The sequence below is a fragment of the Dromaius novaehollandiae genome, chromosome 1, assembly GCF_036370855.1.
Source record: "Dromaius novaehollandiae isolate bDroNov1 chromosome 1, bDroNov1.hap1, whole genome shotgun sequence".
In the NCBI taxonomy this organism is placed as follows: Eukaryota; Metazoa; Chordata; class Aves; order Casuariiformes; family Dromaiidae; genus Dromaius; species Dromaius novaehollandiae.
In genome coordinates, this window is record NC_088098.1 from 38,508,781 (window position 1) to 38,526,823 (window position 18,043).

General features: G+C 40.2%; 1 protein-coding gene across 8 annotated transcripts in view; it reads right to left on the reverse strand.

Annotated features, from left to right (window-relative positions):
* Positions 1-14,676, reverse strand: part of KCNC2 (potassium voltage-gated channel subfamily C member 2) — a 111,750-nt gene extending 97,074 nt beyond the window's left edge. For all 8 annotated transcript variants that reach the window (XM_026100395.2, XM_026100394.2, XM_064509203.1 and 5 more), the window contains exons 1-2: positions 14,344-14,676; positions 12,890-13,705 (exon numbers count right to left, since the gene is read on the reverse strand). In XM_026100395.2, coding sequence (XP_025956180.2) covers positions 12,890-13,540 — 651 coding nt within the window. In that variant the 5' untranslated portion in view covers positions 13,541-13,705; positions 14,344-14,676. The remainder of the gene's footprint in view (positions 1-12,889; positions 13,706-14,343) is intronic.
* Positions 14,677-18,043: the final 3,367 nt, after the last annotated feature.

An 18,043-nucleotide genomic window follows, 5' to 3' on the forward strand; every position in this document is an offset into this window, starting at 1 on the left:
CAAGTTCACCATGTGGAAAGGGAGAGCAAAAGCAAAGAAAGGAATATGTCTGGGGAAGCAAAACTAAAAATAATTTTAGTAAGGTCAAGTCTCTTTGGGCTAGCCATTGGGATTCCTCCTCAAAATAAAACAGGAACAAAGTCACTACCCTAATATATTGCACATTAAACATCTTTCCTAGAGGCAATGGCAACTACATCATTTCAAACTCTCCTGCTGCCTGAAAAATAACATTATCCCACACAGACACAGCCTTCAGCTATCTTGCCTTGCTCACTCATAACGCAACCCCTATACTACTCACAGCATTCACTGTACCGTGATGTTTTGCATCTTCTATTTAAATGCTGGCTTTTATGTTTTTGTGTTTCTCATTATTCAGTGTTTCTCACAAGAAACAGATGCATGAACCTGGTTTGAACAATTCCTCTCTTCCTTCTACATTAAACAATAAATAAATAAATTATATATAAATTAATAATAAAATAGGTTGCAACACTTCAAAGATGAAAAAAATCATAGTATGTATCATTCACCATGATCTAATGAAAATGATTGCCAAATCTGATTTTGGTTTATATTGGCCTGTTACCAACAGCTGCAGAAAGGGAAGCTCTATCCTCTGGAGAAATGTTTTTCTTAAAAGGTCTCATAAAAATATAAATAATATATAGAATTTAATAATAATAAAAAGCAGTAGGGTTCCAGTGAAAGATTATATAATTTACCAGTAGAACTTGACCTTTTTATAGGTTTTTGAACCATTTCATATAACTCTACAGAAGCAATATAATTATCTTTTAAATCTTATAGGATTTTTGAAAATAAAGCTGTGGAAAGAGTATTCTCTTTGTTTACATTTTCTAGAGTCTGTCCATAAAAACGGACACCACAGAACATCAGTTTCCTTTGGAACAATTAACTATTTTTTTAGATAACATTGTGTGTGTCATAATGCAGTAGTGACTGCACAAAAAACAGTAAAATAGTTTCCATCCTGTTTTAGTATTTCCTGACCAAAAGGCATAGTTCTCAAATACAGAAGGATTTTCCTTATGTCAGCCAAATCCATTCCTAGTCAGAACCGCACTTAAGCCTCTGCTTGTTGTTTTAACCTGTTCTTGAGTTCCAGAGTTAATCTTCCCGATGTAGCAGTTGTAAATATAAATGCTGTCTTGAAAAAAAGATGTTTTACCTAATCAGGACTTTAAATTAAATCCCACTTCACTATCTTCGACTTACCTGTCCCCCATTAACAACTCTGAACCAGTTGGCCAGTAATAAGTAAGCTATACCAAAGGACAGAGAGTTTGAAAACAGTTACATCTCTACCCAACTGTGAAAATAAGGGGCCATACAGACAGAGAAGAAAGCTGTAATGGAAGCTAAAGACTTTGTGACAGCAAGGAATCTGCTCTCAGAAGAGACTTTATAATATGCCAACAGCAGGAAAAAGGTGAATTGGAACTGGGAGTCAATCATAAGACATACATTCACAGAAAATGAGATTTCCTTAGTTCCAATACTCACAGAACTGCTTCAGGTTTGTTTCCATTTTTACTGAGGTACAATTCATAAGGGATGAAACATTCCATCTACTGATAAATGTAATTAACAAAATACTATATACTAGTAGGGCCAATATATAAATATAGCCAATAAGATAGAACTATCATAACCTTATAAAGCAGGATATTCAGAGAGTCCACAAAGCTCTACTTGAACTACTAGGTGGGATCTGAATTAAACAAGTAAAAGCAAGAACACTGTGAACTAAATACTGAGATCTGGACTGTAGCCCTCTTTAATAAAGTCTTGAAGACCAAGCAGAGAAAATCTTCTTGACTTTCCTAACTACAGGTTAGGAACACTAATACATGCACGTATGTATGTATATATGTGCATCTGTATATTCACATAGATAAAAACTCCACCTGAAGTTTGAAAGGACCACACTAGGATTACAAATGTTCTCATCCGCTATCTCAGACTGACAATTCACACCTGTTTTTGTAATGCACATAATTGCCACACTGGCACTATACTTGTCTGAACAGCAGAACTGCAAAAAAGAATTTCTATCACACATTTTCCTTTAACCTCCACTACTGCCAAGACTTTTACTTTCAGAGACAACGTTTTGGTTTCCGGAGGCAGGATTTTGCTCACAGTATGATTAGAAACCATAACAATTACATTGTTATTTTAGAACAGCATTGCTGGTAAATACAAAAAAAATAAAATTTGCAATGTTTGTTCACAATAATTACTAATGCGCACATCCTGACCTATATACTCAAGGAATGCACAAACAGTAGCAGCATAAGACAAGAGTGTAATAATTTTCTTCACGCTGTTTTATAAAGTTGGCTATTACTAGTTTAACAAAAGCAGAAATTATTTCGAAGACCACTGCATTTATCTTATATAAATTTGTCAGGATTTCAGTGCAAGGTAAGTTGCTCTAATGAAATTCAAACCCAGCATGAACTAAATCTGTACCTCTCTAGAGACTAACAGGTACATTTCTTCTACTAAATGCCCCAGACCCTTTAAATTGTTGAGAACACAAAATCACTGAAATTTTGCTGGCTTTTCATTTCAATAAGTGATGTATGCTACCAAGCATCCACAGAAAAGTTGCTAGGGCAGCTACTAGAGGTAGCATTAACAGTAGAGAGGTATTTATAACAGTCATTGTACTTGAAACTGTAGCAGAATGGCTCATTTTATTATAAAAGCATTGGAAAGCCATTGATTCAAAAGTACTACAACAGCCAGTCACTGGCTCAATGATAGGCAAGATACTGACACGCAAAGAGGTGGGATTAAAGACTGAGGAAACAGAAAATTAAGAACTCGGAGACTCTAGAAGTTAGTTTTGGGAGATACTTTCAGCTGTCAAAAAACCTGGATTAAGGTGGAGGCCTACTGCAAGAGTGAGTTCTACCAGCTACATCAGCTGTTTCCAAAATACAATAAATCCAGTTATTAGAGAAGTCATTTTAAAAACATCAACATGCCCTTCTCACTTAAATATTAAGGAAGTGGCAATCACAACAAAAACTATAAATCTGGGTAGATCAGCCTGCAGTTTAAAACCAACCAACACCTTCCATCCTTAAAACAATGAATATCCCTGATAGAAAACACATGTAATACAAAATGCCTTTGCCAGTTTTAAGGCTTGGTTGGTTATGTTTTGATAAACTAAAATTATGAAACTATATTCTTTCCTTCATTCTATAATAGTACTGGTTCATTTTCCACCAAGATGCAATTTTCCCTTTTATCAGAAACTTTCTTCTTTTTAACTCCCCCACTTAGTTTGTTCTGCTATTGAGGCACCAACTTAAACATGCAATGACTAACCAAGGAGACCCTGTAGCTGCAATGCATCAAACCAATTTTGTTGAACATTCATGGGTCACAGACACCAGTCTCATATGCCTTTTATGGAGACAAATGACAAACCTGTCCATTTCTTTCTCCAAACAGCACAGGCATCCTATCACCTAGTCAAGCAGGAGAACAACTTTGTCTTGCTGACAAAAGGTTCAGTCCAAGCCTAGAATATAACCACTACAAACCTTCATGGTCAAAAGATAAAGACGCCTGAGGTGTGTAAATCCATTTGTTTAATATCAAATAATACCATATAATGAACTAAAGCATTTGGTGCGGTATAGCAAAGTTAATGTTCAATACTTGGGCTGAAATCTTACCCCACTTCATTTCAACCCAAAAAGTTGTTGATGACATTTATTATATGCCATTTACTGTGTACAATTGATTTTTAAAATTATAAAAATATGAATCACAGAATAGTTATTAAGTAAAATGACTTCATCTTTCATTTTAAGGGAAAAGAAGTTTGGAAGACCAGAACTTCATCCTGCAAGTGGTCAAAGCTTAGCTGCCAGTTCAACAGAACACTTCAACATGTGCTTAATTTTAAGCACACACAAAATCAAGAGTAAATCGCCTATTTAAGTGATTTCCCAGACTAATGCCATGATGTTCAAGATGAAACCCAGACATGCTTGCACATCAATTATGTCTTAAAATTCAAACAGAAATTTGAAGACAGACACTAAACCTAGAATTTAAAGTGCAAGAAAACTGTTTTGCCAAAAAACAAGGAGACAAAAAAGGTTCTTCTTAAAACAAATCTGTATTAAATTCAGGATACTGCAAAACTGCTGTCAGGAAAAATAGCACATCAGCTGGGATAATAACAAAATGATCTCAAATAACTTTTCCACCTCTTAACCACCATAATTCTCCAAAAATTAAAATACTCCTGTGACCAATTACAAATAATTACCACAGGGGTGGATGATTGCCAACTGCCAGTGATAAAAAGATAAAAAAAAAAAAAGACAGCTTTCTTGAAAAGTACAGAGAATTTTTGAATACCTCTAAGAATATGGACTAAAGATTAAGTCTCCTTGTGGTATTAAGTGTCTAAAAAACAAAGACAAAACAAAATTTTATACCTACATGTTTGTATACTTCAAAAACTTCTTTTACCTTAAGGATTTTTACCACTACTTAGAAGGAAAATCTGTGACTGCAAAGACTTTTACCAAACACTAGTTACTATATGCTTAATTTCCCTTGATCTTACAGTAGACAGCATATAAAAGACTAATATATCTTGTGAACATTTATGTTCTGAAAAATTAAGTAGGCCAATAAAAATATGATTAGAAGAAATTATTCTTCCTTCTCTTTAAGACCACTGTGAACAGCCTGACACTATTTGAGATCCTTAAACACTCTATCTCAGTGCTATGACAGGCACTGATGAAGCCTCTGATACAAAATCATTAGGAACTCAGCCAGTGTTCCTTATTACTGCAGCTTTTTACAGTACTCTTCTGTGGCCTTCCTGTAGCCTTCCTATATGAAACTTCATGTTCTCAAAAGCATGAAAGAGAATTTTCTCCCTGAAAGAGAATTGTCTTAGCCATTCATCAGGTTTCAGCTTTTCATTTCCGTTGCTTTAAAATCCCACACACTATCCAGACCCCTAATATTGGAGTGGAATCCCTGTGCTTTTATCAAAGAAAGCATTTTAGCGTGGTGGAAGTCATTCCTGAAGAAGAATTATTTTTCTTAAGATAAGGATTAAACAGTCAAAAAGACTATTACTGCTATATAACTAGTACTCTATACATTATCAGAACCAGAAACACAAACTTCAAGAGATACTTCAGCAACTTGTTCAAAGAGTAGATATACTAAAAGAAACAATTTAGTATGCTATACACTGATGAAAATATACACCTATTTGTACTTATATAATACCTATACAATACAAAGGGTACAGCTATTAGTACCTGCACAAACCTATACAATAAACTACACTTATTTTCATTTCAGAAATAAGGCTGCATGATATTGTGCAGTATACTTTACACATATTAACAAAGTTTACATACTATTCAGCACTAGGCTAAAAGATTGTTCTCCTCTATTTACGACATTTTTCAGGAGCATGATATATACTTAAGATTCACCTGAAAACACTAAGAAACTTATATTAATGTGCTTATGTTTAAAAATTACTCCAGTTTGTTCTACTACATATAATGGGGAGAAAACAAAACAGTAAGCATAATGACTGACCACTGGGTTTGGAGATTACCTCCTATAAATTAAGCAACAAATCTGTTTGTAAATGGGCAATAGGAATAGCACTCTGGACACTAAACAAGTATAATTTTGCCATGCAACAAGTATATACATATAAATATGTGTAAGAACATGTAACAAAGTATATGCTTCTAAAACAAAGAATTTATTTATGTCAAAAGGAAGATTCCCTTCCGAAGAAAATTAAAAGCCTCTTAGTGTTAATTTTAAGAAGCAAAGTAGTATGTATACATAGATGTATGTATACATACATAATTAAAATGGGATCTCTGCTGACTACAAAATGCTGAGCCTTTTGTAGACAGGAGATTGAACTAACCTACTGGCATAAAGACTGAAAGCATAGAGAAATTTCAGAATTTTCAAAAAACAGCAGGAAACAATATACATTTATAATATATAATTGGATAATTTTCAAGCTTTGTGCCATCACTTCAGTCAAAAATTCTGTAAAGAAAATCATAAAACATAAGAATTTGCGTTTTGCTTGATTAGATAGCATTCTGTTTCTAACACTACTGATTTAACAGATGGAAATAGCTTTTTAAAAGTGCTTTAGTCATCATAAAGTACTAACAATTACATCAATTAAACACATTTGTAGAACTAAAAAACTTGTGGCTTCATGTTCTTTCTATATAGCTATTTCTAAAGGTTTTTCTGACAAAATGCCATTTAATTATAGCAACTTATGCAACATATCATGTTAAGGAAGTAAATAAACCAAATCATCACTGCAGCTTGAATCCATTTTGTCATGTTGATAAATACTGCCAATAAAAAGTTCATATTAGAATGCCTGTACACATTTACATAACCGCATGTTGCATTCACCATTTTTAATTATTTCCAATGCATGAAAGGTCCTCATGTTTCAGCCCTTGCATCAGGTTAAAGGCCCTCTGGAAACAATGGTTACTGTAAGAATGCATATAGGTTCAATACGCTCTCTACATAAAATTCTTGAATAGCCTTGCTTAGCACTGATTTAAAAGCAAGTTTTTGTTCCTGTGCGATCACTAGTTTATACTGGAAAGGGCACGTGAGTGAAAGAATGACTAGGTGAGTATAAAGGAATTACATTACTACAAGAAATACCCATTAGTAGAACTACAACCAACAGTATGATATCCCAAATATTACCCTAATATATTTTTATTTGCCTATTTGCTCGTGATAAAAAGCAAACTGCAAAAATCCCCACAAGTTTCTGCACTGGATCAATAAGTTTATAGAAATCATACTGGCAGAAATAAGGTCTAAAGAAAAGTTGAGTAAGGAGAACTAAAAGGAAACATACTATCCCCTCAGATCCTAAATACAGAGGGCATAAACCCTTTCTTTGCAGTTATGGCTGAAGGAAACCATGTTTCCCCAAGATGAATCAGAATCTGAAGTGCAAGCATCAGGAAAAAAGTATCTGTAGAAATCAACAACACTGAAACAGCACTCCGTAACGAGAAGAACTTGTCTCTATCATCATAAAACGACTGGACAGCACTTCATAAGAGATTGTAAAAACACTAAGAATCTGTATAGGAATGCCTTTCCTCTTCTCTGATCCTACCACTCTGATTGAAAGGTAACTGTTCATAGGAAGAGGAAAACAGGAATTCAGACACTTTCTGTGCACCATCATTGAGGGAGAAAAAGACAAATAAGTTTTAGAGAAAGTTCCTTTTAAAATATCTTAAAGTTCCTATAATGAAGGAAGCCAATCAAGGATTTCAGATTAGTCCAACTTCTGACTTTTCCTTGATTATGATTCAATACAAAATCACCGAGACAGCAAATTCTTTGCAGAATATTTACAAATATCTCTTGGGCTAGATACCAGATACCTTATGAATATAAGGACCTCAAAGATACCATTTTTCTTACGTCACTTTTTTCTTATCCTGACTGTTTCCTGTGACCATATGATAATATGATACCTTGGCTAAATATCACATTGAAACCTATACAATATTCACAAGAAGTTGTGAACTCATCCTCCAACAACGCTCCATCTCAATCAGTATGAAGTTCTCATCCCCAAAGCAAATCATTTAAGATTTTTAACATCGTAAACAAAATGTGACAGATAGCACTTTATGTATTAACTAAATAGAAGGACTGAATGTTGCCTACCAGTTTTCTCAAACAAAACTAATTCTCCCACTGTTATTATCATGGACTATGTATGTTAGGCTAATTTCCACTTCCAGTTACACCAAAGTAAATTCAGAGTAAATCCATTAACCAAATTTTTCTAGAGTCATTGGGAAATGAATCTGGCATATGCACATATGTAGCAGCGTCTATTTCTGAAATGATAGGACAGATCATCTCTGTGGCATTTATGTCAGAGTCATGACAAAATGCTTTTCCGAGATTAATAAGTGACAGAAAGAAGGCTGTTTTCAATGGAAAAAGGAAGCCAAGAGCTGGCTTGTTTCCATGGAAACAGTAGCAGCAGCAGGCAGAACAGCTGTAGAGGAAAAGGCAGAAGTTAGGGAGGCAGAAATCTATCTTATTTTACCTCACTGATATGCCAGTACCATCAGATACCATCTAAATTTAAGGTAGATCAAGCCAGTTTATGTTGAACAGGTAATTTATTAAGCAACAACTTACAATTAAGCCTTCTTACAGCCAGCATTCCAGACATAAATTAATAGAAATCACTTATAATGTGATTTAGTCAGCCCATGTACACAAGAAGCTATGGATTATATGAATATCTGTAATAGCGATGCATTATCATTTCTGTCATTAGATACAAATCTTGCTTTAAAAGGAACTACAGCTCCCACAGACTAAATGCTTCAAGCAGAATGACTGGTTTTAGCCAGTTTAAACTAATGGTCTCTTTTCCCACCTAAAAATAAATTCAACTCTTTGATTACAAAAATGGCAAAAGGAATTCCCTCCCTTTCAGTTTCTTATCATCCTTACTATTTTCTTTGTACACTTTTATAATCATTTCCAGATAGAAAAACTCTGCATAACTCATAAATTATTAGAAGGTAACTCCTAACATGTACTTCCTTTCCTTGCTGAAGATGAAATGAAGAGTAAAAGACTTGCATTTACAAATTAAAGGGCTTTTCTATTATTTTTTAAGCAAGCAGATAAACTCTGATCTTTTACTATTAATCTACATACGTGTATTCTAAGCTGAATGTACTTTCACTTCATTCATTGCGACTCAGTTGGACTATCCCAGCAGTGTTGCTTACACCAAAAATAAAAACTGTCTTGTATCACAAACAGCCTAAGTCCTAAATATACTCCACCCAAATCATTCACCCTGGTATACAACAGGTATCTAGCTACCAGATCACCAAATAAAGAGGTAAAACGTCTTTAGTAAGAATGTTCTCTAATAGTGAGTTCTGTGACTTCACCATTTGAGCAGATATACAAAATCATGTTTTCTCCCTCTCCCACCCTGTTCATTTCAAGTGATTCTACCTATCACCAGCATCACAAAATGTTCGAAGCTGGCTTAGACACTATGGGACACTGACAGGAGTCTCCATCAATGTAACTTTACATAAAGCAGTATATACGGACTTCATACTTCCATCCAACATCAAATATTGCCTACTGCTCAAGTCCAGTCCCTCATGTCAGGATGAAGTGGGATAAGATCAGGATTTTTAAGAACACTTACAAGATCTAAGTATCGTAAGTCCCAGATCTGAAGGCTCTTGGAGGTTTTATTTCCATTTCAGTGAATACTTACAAATACGTACAGGGAACTTTACAAATACTTGCCAATTAGTTTTTATCTTTCCCTTGTAAATCAAGTAATTATGATGTAACTCATAGATAAAGAATGCATAGCAAAGGGGTTATGTAACTTGCCTTCAGCTGCTGGAAATGAAAAGAGAATTAGAAGCAGTATCTGCTGGAGTGCACTAGGCCACATTGACTCTTCTGTTGCTTAGCTACCCAACTTTGTAGTCACTGTCCCCTTATCTGTGAACAGATTTACGGTCTTCTCAAAAAGTGAAAGGCATATGGCTATGAAGTTCACGAATCTCAGGCCCACTTTTGAGTTCCTGCAGTGAGTACATGAGCAATCCGTAAACCTTAGGAAACATCAATGAAAGATGCTAATTATTTCTTTATACAGAATCATATTTCAACTATCATTGAAACGTAAAAGGCCTAAAAAGCTTAATTAATTTGAAACACTGACACTGTAGCTCCTTCTGGGCATCTGCAGACACTCTTTCAAACTCAGTGCTTAATTATGACTTTTGCACTTTCTGACAAACTATTTAGACATAGCTTTGGATTTCGCTGTTCTAAAGTATAATGAATACTTCGCACTTATGAACCAATTGCCATCAAAGGATGTCATTTACAGATATTGACTAATCGAACTCACAATACACACGTATGATTCAGATAAGAATGATAGTATCTGTTTCATAGATCCTTAAAGCAAAGCACAGAAAGATTTAGTTGGTTGCCCAGTACCTCTCCTTCTATGAGAGTATCTTATGTCGGTATCTTTCTATATCTACATAATAGTATTCTGTCAAATAGCAGGGTGCGAATGATTGCTCTATTACTTAAGATGGCAGTGAAAGGAGTACCACTGTACTATTTAATCTCAATTCAGTCTACGAAATCCAAAATGATTAAATGAAAACAGAAATAACATTCAGACATAATTCCTGGACTTGAGGTACAAAATGTTGCAGGTTTCAAAGAAACTGTATATAAGTGTATTACAGCACACATCTACAAAAAGCAAGATTAGTAGATGTCACTATCTGAATATAAAACCACATACAGTAGAAGTTGAAAATCTTTCAGAATCTCAGATGAAGTACACCTTTTTGTTAACAAACTAGTTTTAGTATTTATATAACATCATTGGATGGTCTTGCTAGAATAATCTTGCGCGTGCACTATCCCCCAATAGGTTACCATGGCAACTTATATTTGAATTTCTGTAAATTTCTATTTTTAGAGATCCTAGTTCAGGATGAAGAAAGTCACAAATACTAAGGGCCAATTCACTAATAAAAAATATCCAATTTTTGTCATTATCACACTTCCCAAAACAGACATTGTTGAAGTTAAATCAGGCAGGAATCCTAAAAAAAAAAAAACAACCACTATTGCAATTATTAAGAAAGTTTACCACTAAGCATTCTCACCATAATTTAAGCAGTATATGAGCCACTAACACTGTGAGGCAAAGGCTGATGTCCACAGAGTTTTGTCTTGATTTCAGTAAGGCCAGGATTTCACCCAAAATGGTTTTAGAGCTACACATCATTTCAGCTGACACAAAACAAAACTGTACTTGCCAGAATACTCAGAAAGTAGTATCTCTGTTTCAGGGGTGAGGAAATGCTGAATTGAAAGTAACATCTCAGTTCCAAACTAAGGTTACCATAAGCTTAAATTGTTTATTATGTGTACAAGTGTGCTTATTAAGTGTATGCTAGTCCTTAAACACAAATTTATTTACTGCTTTAAAAACTGCCAGCAATTCTCAAAACTGTCTTACTACCTGAAAGATCAACATACAGGGTAGCAGTCTTGAGGAAAATTAAAACACTTTGACAGTTATTACAGCTCTGACACTCTCTTACTCAGATGAAATCTGAACATAAAGCTTAACACCAGTTCTTACATTATAAAAAGGCATATCTGTTATCTTCTAAAAGACGAATATTGCCACTTTACAAGTTTATACTATTCAGTTTGCAGATTCAAAATGTTTTTACTCAAACCACTGATGATAATGTTCAAGATATTCTAGTAAGAACGGACAATTTGTAGGACAGCGCTTACAGGTGCTATCAAGGAGTTCAAGCAGACTGAAAACACAAGCGGTAGCTATAATCTTGTGGTGTAATTGCAATCAGCATGCCTATCTCCACTTTTTGCCTGGTATCTTCCATTTAACTTTTACTTTATATTCATCGTATCTCTCACAAAATTGAGGGGAAAGACTCTGTACTGTAAAAGCCACAGACCCAGTGCGGCCAGCACACCTTTACAGAAATAGCAGGCGATGGAACTGCAGCGGAACCACCATGCAAGTTACTATTTTGTCAGATAACTGACAGCAACATTTACTTTAAAATTCAGACAGGAAAGATGTGAGCAACACGTGTATATCACTGATGAGCAAAAATAGACACTTCTGGTAGTTTTTCTTCAGAACTAATCTTGCACTAAAAGTGTATTTCAGTATCATGTGGAGCCAGCTGTCAAGGGAAAACAAACTGGTGCACAATTTTTGAAAATGTAAACAATGCTGGCACTTGGCAAAGGACACTAATTACTATGAGGCCTTTCATGGGTTGTTAAATTAACTTATCCCACTATGTTCATAAGAGTCGATAACTTTTTCACAGACACTGGATCAGGCCATAAGGTACTCCTTGGGGAATCACTTAACATATGCTTATGTTTGCATCTATGAGATTTCCAGAGAAATTTGTATGACTGATCTGGAGATGACTCTGACAGTAATTGCACTTTTTGCAGGATGAGGCTTAGGTCTGAATGCTTCACACACAATCCCGGTACATATGTTGCAGAATGGTTATTAGCATTTCAAAAATCAAACATATTTCCCATTACAATTTCTTCCTTTTTTGCATATCACAGGGAGGATTTGTTGCCGGTTGCTTTGTTCACTGTTAAACTTGAGAAAACCACTGTATTTTTCCCCCTTCAAAGGAATTACAAGGTTTACTTGCTCCAAAGCCACAGAAAAGCTTAGAATCCCCACCACCACTAACAGCGACTGAAACGCAGGAGCAGAATCAGAATCATTCTCAAAAGCAGAAAACATTCAGTGGCAAAAACTAAAATCCCTATCTAACAAGGGCAACTTTGCAAAGCCTTTCACGCCCTCATGCTCCAACCAGGGGGTCGGCGACAGCCACTCGGAGGAGCCGGTGGCAGGAGCACCAGGCACACGACCTCCGCGACGACGCCCAACGCGGCGCCCCCCGAAGCGCCTGCCCACGCGGCGGGGGCGAGGGCCGCCACCGTCGCCCACCCCAGCGGATCAAACACCGGGCGCCTCCACCCGCCCTGCTGCCCAGAGCGGAGCGGGCAGCGCGCGCGCCTCGCCCCGACGCCCCCACCGGCTCGTGAGGCGCGCGGCGCCCCCCAACGGTCACCAACGGCTGCCGCGGGCGGCCCCGCCCCGCCCCGGCCCGGGCGCCCCAGCCGGGCGGGCGGCAGCAGCGGCGCTTACCCTGGCGGCCCGCGAGGAGTAGGGGTCCTCGAAGAGCGCCCAGACGCGGGGCTGCAGCCGCCGCCAGCGGCCGCCCTTGCCGTCGGCGGCGCCGGCGGCCGCCCCCACGTCCTCGATGCCCAGCCTCTTGGCGGCCAGGTCGTCGTCGTCGCCGCCGCCGCCGTCGGGGGGCGGCTCTCCCGTGAGCAGGTCGGGCGCCTCGAAGATGTCGAGCGCCTCCTCGGCGTCGCGGTGCTGGCGGTAGGTCATCCAGCAGCAGGGCTCCACGTCGGTCTCGTCGATGCCCCAGAAGGCCAGCTCCTCCTCGAAGAGCGGCCCGCAGACGTCGGCGGGGCAGTGCAGCTTGCCGGTGCGGTAGTAGTTGAGCACATAGGCGAAGACCCCCGGGTGCCGGTCGAAGAAGAACTCGCTGGCGCCGCCGCTGCTCCGGGGGCTGCAGCTGCTGCCGGACTCGGGGCAGCCGCCCGCCAGCGGCGGCGGGTTGGGGGGCGGCGGCGGCGGCTCCTCGCCGCCCGGGGACTCGCCCTGGGGCTCGCAGGCGAGCAGGGCCAGGCGGGTGCCCGGCAGGGTCTTCAGGGTGCTGCGGTAGGTCTCGTGCCGCGTGCCCCCCACGTTGAGGATCACCCTCTCGTTGTCCTCGAGCTTCCCCATCGCTCCGGGTCGGACATGACTGGGGAGGGCGCGGGAGATGGCGGCGGGGGAGGGAGGCAGGCGGTGAGGGAGGGGGTCGGCGGCGGGAGGCGGGCGCCGGCCCCGCCGGGGCGCTGGGCAGGCGGGCAAGGGCGGCGTGCAGCTCCGCGGGAGACTAGTTTCCGCCTTAAAAACAACGACAACAACAACAAAAATCAAGGCGACGACCCCCAGGCGTCGCAGCTCTCTCCACCCCTCCGCGGCTCTTCCCTCGCCACCGAGCCCAGCTGCCGCCGGGCACCCCCCGCACCTCGGGGGCTCCGGCCCCCCTCGCCGGGGTCTTCCCCCCGCCGCAGCCTAACGAAGCGTCACTGCTGCGCCCCGCCCGGGTCAGCCCCCACGCCCGTCTCCCTCTCGGGGCTGCTTGAATGGAGCGGATGGAATAGAAAGTGAGCAGTTAATTATTTAATGGGCATCTATCTATCTTTTACTATGCTAACAGCGTAATAAGGGGTGGGGGGAAGAGGGCGTGGTGGTAGGTTTCTTTCCCCCCCCGCTTTTTTTTTCCTTCTATTTCCCATCTCTTTTTTGGGAGCGAGGGATTGCTCCCTGGGAGGAAATACCGAGCCCCGCCAAGCAGCTCAGGCGGCAGGCACACCCTTGTAAAAGCTGAATGTGTGGAGCTCTGGTCGCTACTTTCTGTGAGGATGAGCATGCATCTCGAGGAAGAGCCGCTGGAAGCAGAGCCAGGCTGCCGCGGATTTTTTCAGGGTCTCTCCCTGACCTCTGCCAGCCCCTCTTCCTCCCTGCCACCCCTCAGATACCTTAGCAAGAGGCGAGAAAGTGGCTCCTCTTCCTACATCAGGCTCCGTTTGCTTCACAGCGGATGCCGGAATCTCAGCCGATCTGCGTGTCTCTCTGTCAAACGAGAACTACTTGTTGTTTTTTTCCATGTTCAGGTAGCTATTTTACCTCCCTCCATGCTCAACTCCGAAAGGAATAAAAGCTTCTCCCGCCGCCTGCTCAGAGATCCTGCTTCCTTCATTTTATGAGAGAGATGCAGTCTGTCTGCATCGGGACCGCGAGTAAGCATCACCGACAGAAAGCAAAACCATAGGGCGGGCAGGTCAGGGCACCCAGGGCACCAGTGCTGCCGTAATCCCAGCAGCTCCTCGGGAAGACTGATCTAAAGGTGAAAACGCACCTCTTGTTGGAGTTGTAGCCCCTCCCCGGGGCGGGGGCAGGGGAGCCGTCCCTCCATACCCCTCCAGCCCCCCACTCCCAGCACTGTGGGGTGGAGGGAGGCGACAGCTAAAACAAATACCACATCTATCTGAAAAAGGCAACACCACCTCCGCTCAGCTACATGTAAATTTGGTTCACTTAAGGAAAACACCAGGAAGGGATCGGGACTGAGAAAAGCTATTTATCGGATGGGTGCAGGGAGAGCAGCACCTGGCTACAGCTGACAGTAAAGAGGAGCTGGTCAGCTCTCCAGGAAAGGGTCTTTATACCTAGCAGACCTGTGCTCACAGCTCCTGACTCATAGCATCCACAGACTCAGTGGGGATAGCAGGGGTGCTGGCTAGCTGCAGCAGGGAGAAGCACCCTGGCTTTCTGGGCAGCCCTCAGAGCCAGCTCAAGTGTCCACCAACAGCTGGAGCAGCGCCTGCCTCCAGGTCTCTTCATGCATGTCAGAGGGAGGGGTCAAGGAGAGGGGATCCAACTTTTGTGTCAGCCAGAGAAAAACATACAGTGCCCTGGTACATTTCACACTCAGTAGACATTGTCCTCCGGGGGGGGGGGGGGGGGGGGAAGGAGTTTTGAAGTTGAGAGCTCCCATTAAAGTGAAAGCCCACAAGCCCCCTCTAACTGCCTCTGCCAAGGACTGCCACCAACCTAGCTGAGTTATTTTCTACAGCCTAGTTTACTGATGCCTGGTTTCAGCCAAGTTGGGAGCTGGTCAAAGGGAAAAAAGGCTTCCAAACGTGGAAAGAAGATAGGCAAAGCGAGAGGTGATTCCTCCTGCTGCTTCCTCAAAAGAAAGTTCATCCTCCATGCCAAGAGCAGTCCCTGGCACCAAGGAGGGTGATGGGTGAGACGATGGTAGCTGAGATGTCCTCCTTCCACATCACAGCCTTTGGTGGGACATCTGCTGGCTTTGGGAGGGCAAGGCTCTGCTGGAAGCCATGATCAGAGGACACTGTGCTTCAACCAGTTTGCTTTAACCCAGATCTGTCTGTATGTGGCACTCATGATGTAAATACAGAATCCCAAAGCAGCAGCAACACTAAGAAATGTTTCAAAAGCTTACTCCAGATGTACATTTTGAAGTTCCTAAAAAAAGCCAGGGCAGAATATATCCTGCCAAAGCAGATCTAATCAGTTAGTGAAAACTCCTGGGAGCCAAAATTAATATTCAATTACATAGTTGTAAATCCAGTGGAAGACACTCACCCATCCTAAATTGAAGCAACACAACTCATGCCATACTTTCCTTTGCAAAGGGGATTTTTGTGGAAAGGGGACATATGGAGGGAGTAGACCAAATTGAATATTCATTATCTTCTCTCTGACCTACAAGAGGTTTCCGGAGAAATGCAATGTATTACAGCTCTGCAGCATTCATCTATTATGGAAAACTATGGGGTTGGCAGTAGCTGCCAAACACCAGGCAAACTATCATCACAGGGTACTAGGACTTCGTTCTGACTTACCAGTGTCTGCTGAAGTCCCACATGCACAGTGAAGTTACAGACCAGCATTTCTATCACTCACCTCCACCAAAAAAAACAAAGACTAACCAGGACAGCATCTCATAAACAAAATTTTACAGACTTACCTAGTAATGCAAATGCCATGAGAAATTAGTTTACACTTCAGGCTTCTTAAACACACAGTTTTTTTATTGCCTGATTGGTCTCATGGTCCCTTATAATATAGTAGTCCTTCAGTCAAGTCAAGATGTCCATATTCTACAACATGTCTGTTACTAAATATAATGCTACTTATTTCTCTGTGTGTCACTCTTCCTTGTATTTTCAGCATGTGGCAGATTTCTCAATGAAGGATGAAATTATCTTAGAATTGACTTTCCAGAGCCAACATTGTCTTGAACAGTATCATGGAATAAGCAGACAATATTCTACCTAGGCAACTGTTGTTACATTCATGAATTCTTTTTTCCCCCCATAATACACTGACCTGAATTTTTGCACCCCTCAATTTTCAATAAAAGGGAGAGCATGTGAGATGTGTAAGAGTTAGAAATGAGTCTCCTGAATGAGTCTTACCATGATATAGATCTGCAAATGGAAAAAACAAAACCTATTCACACAAACTCTCAAAAACATTTGTGTTAAAGTTTAGTGGAAACCTTTCTGTACCTGAGGATTTAGAGCTGTCTTTAAAGAACTGAGTGAAACTAAGCAAAACACAATCAATTTTCCCTGATGGATTGGTGTTATGAAAAGAAAAGGTCCCATGTTTTTTTTAAACTGACAAAGCAATAAAACTGGATGTGAGGACTGCTATTAGAAACTCAAGCCAAATGAGCATTTTATTTACTAGCAGCAATCATTCTTTTCCCAAGCTCAAGTACTACAATGCAAAGTCATTAGAATTACCAGCTGCCCAACAATAAAAGAGTAAATGGAAGAAAGGAAAGGCCTTATCTGAAATTCTGACTTGTGGCAAAGAGAGACTTGAGGACAAATGCAGTGCCTCCAAGTTACAGTCATGCTCTGAATCACCTTCTGGAGGAGCTCTGTCTCTGTTGATGGGAGGATGCCTGGAAGATTAGCTTGCCCAGCTAAAGACAGCCTTTTGGAGGGGGAGGTGGTACATGGGATGCACAAAACCTTAAATCTACTAAATTTTTCTAATGCAGGGTAGCATTTCGTATTTTTCATACAATGTTGTAATTGAGAAAGGCAAGAAAGAAATCAATTTTGTAATTGAAAATTATAGTTGAAGATAGAGCAACACAGCCAAAATACCAGTTTTTATCAGTTTAGTTGATGATGAAATAAATGAACTAATTATTTTAAATATCCACTGCCATTAACATTTTATTAAGCTTCTACTTGTTTCTCTTACTTTTCTGTTCTCCCTTATTTATAATCATCTCTACTATTTACAATTACATGTAATAATTCATTACAGTTCTTGCAGAACATGACAGCCACGTTATACTAAAGTAAACTGATATTAAGTCAGATTCACTCTTCTGAATTTCTTGCGAAAAAGGGAAAAAAAAGAAAAAGATGAAAATTTGTATTAAGTTAATGACCTTGAAATACAGCTGGTAGGAGCCATGGGGTAGTTAAACTGCACAAGACTAGAAACAAAACCAGCAGGCAGTTGTTACTGTTTTTAAAGTCTAAAGCACAACTGCATTTTTATGTAAAAAGGCTGAAACGTAAAACTGGTTTATCAGTAACACAGAATTGGTGAAAATAGTGCTTAATGTAGAAAAATAAAAACAAAACTAAGATTGAACAAGACAGATGGACAAAGTGTGAC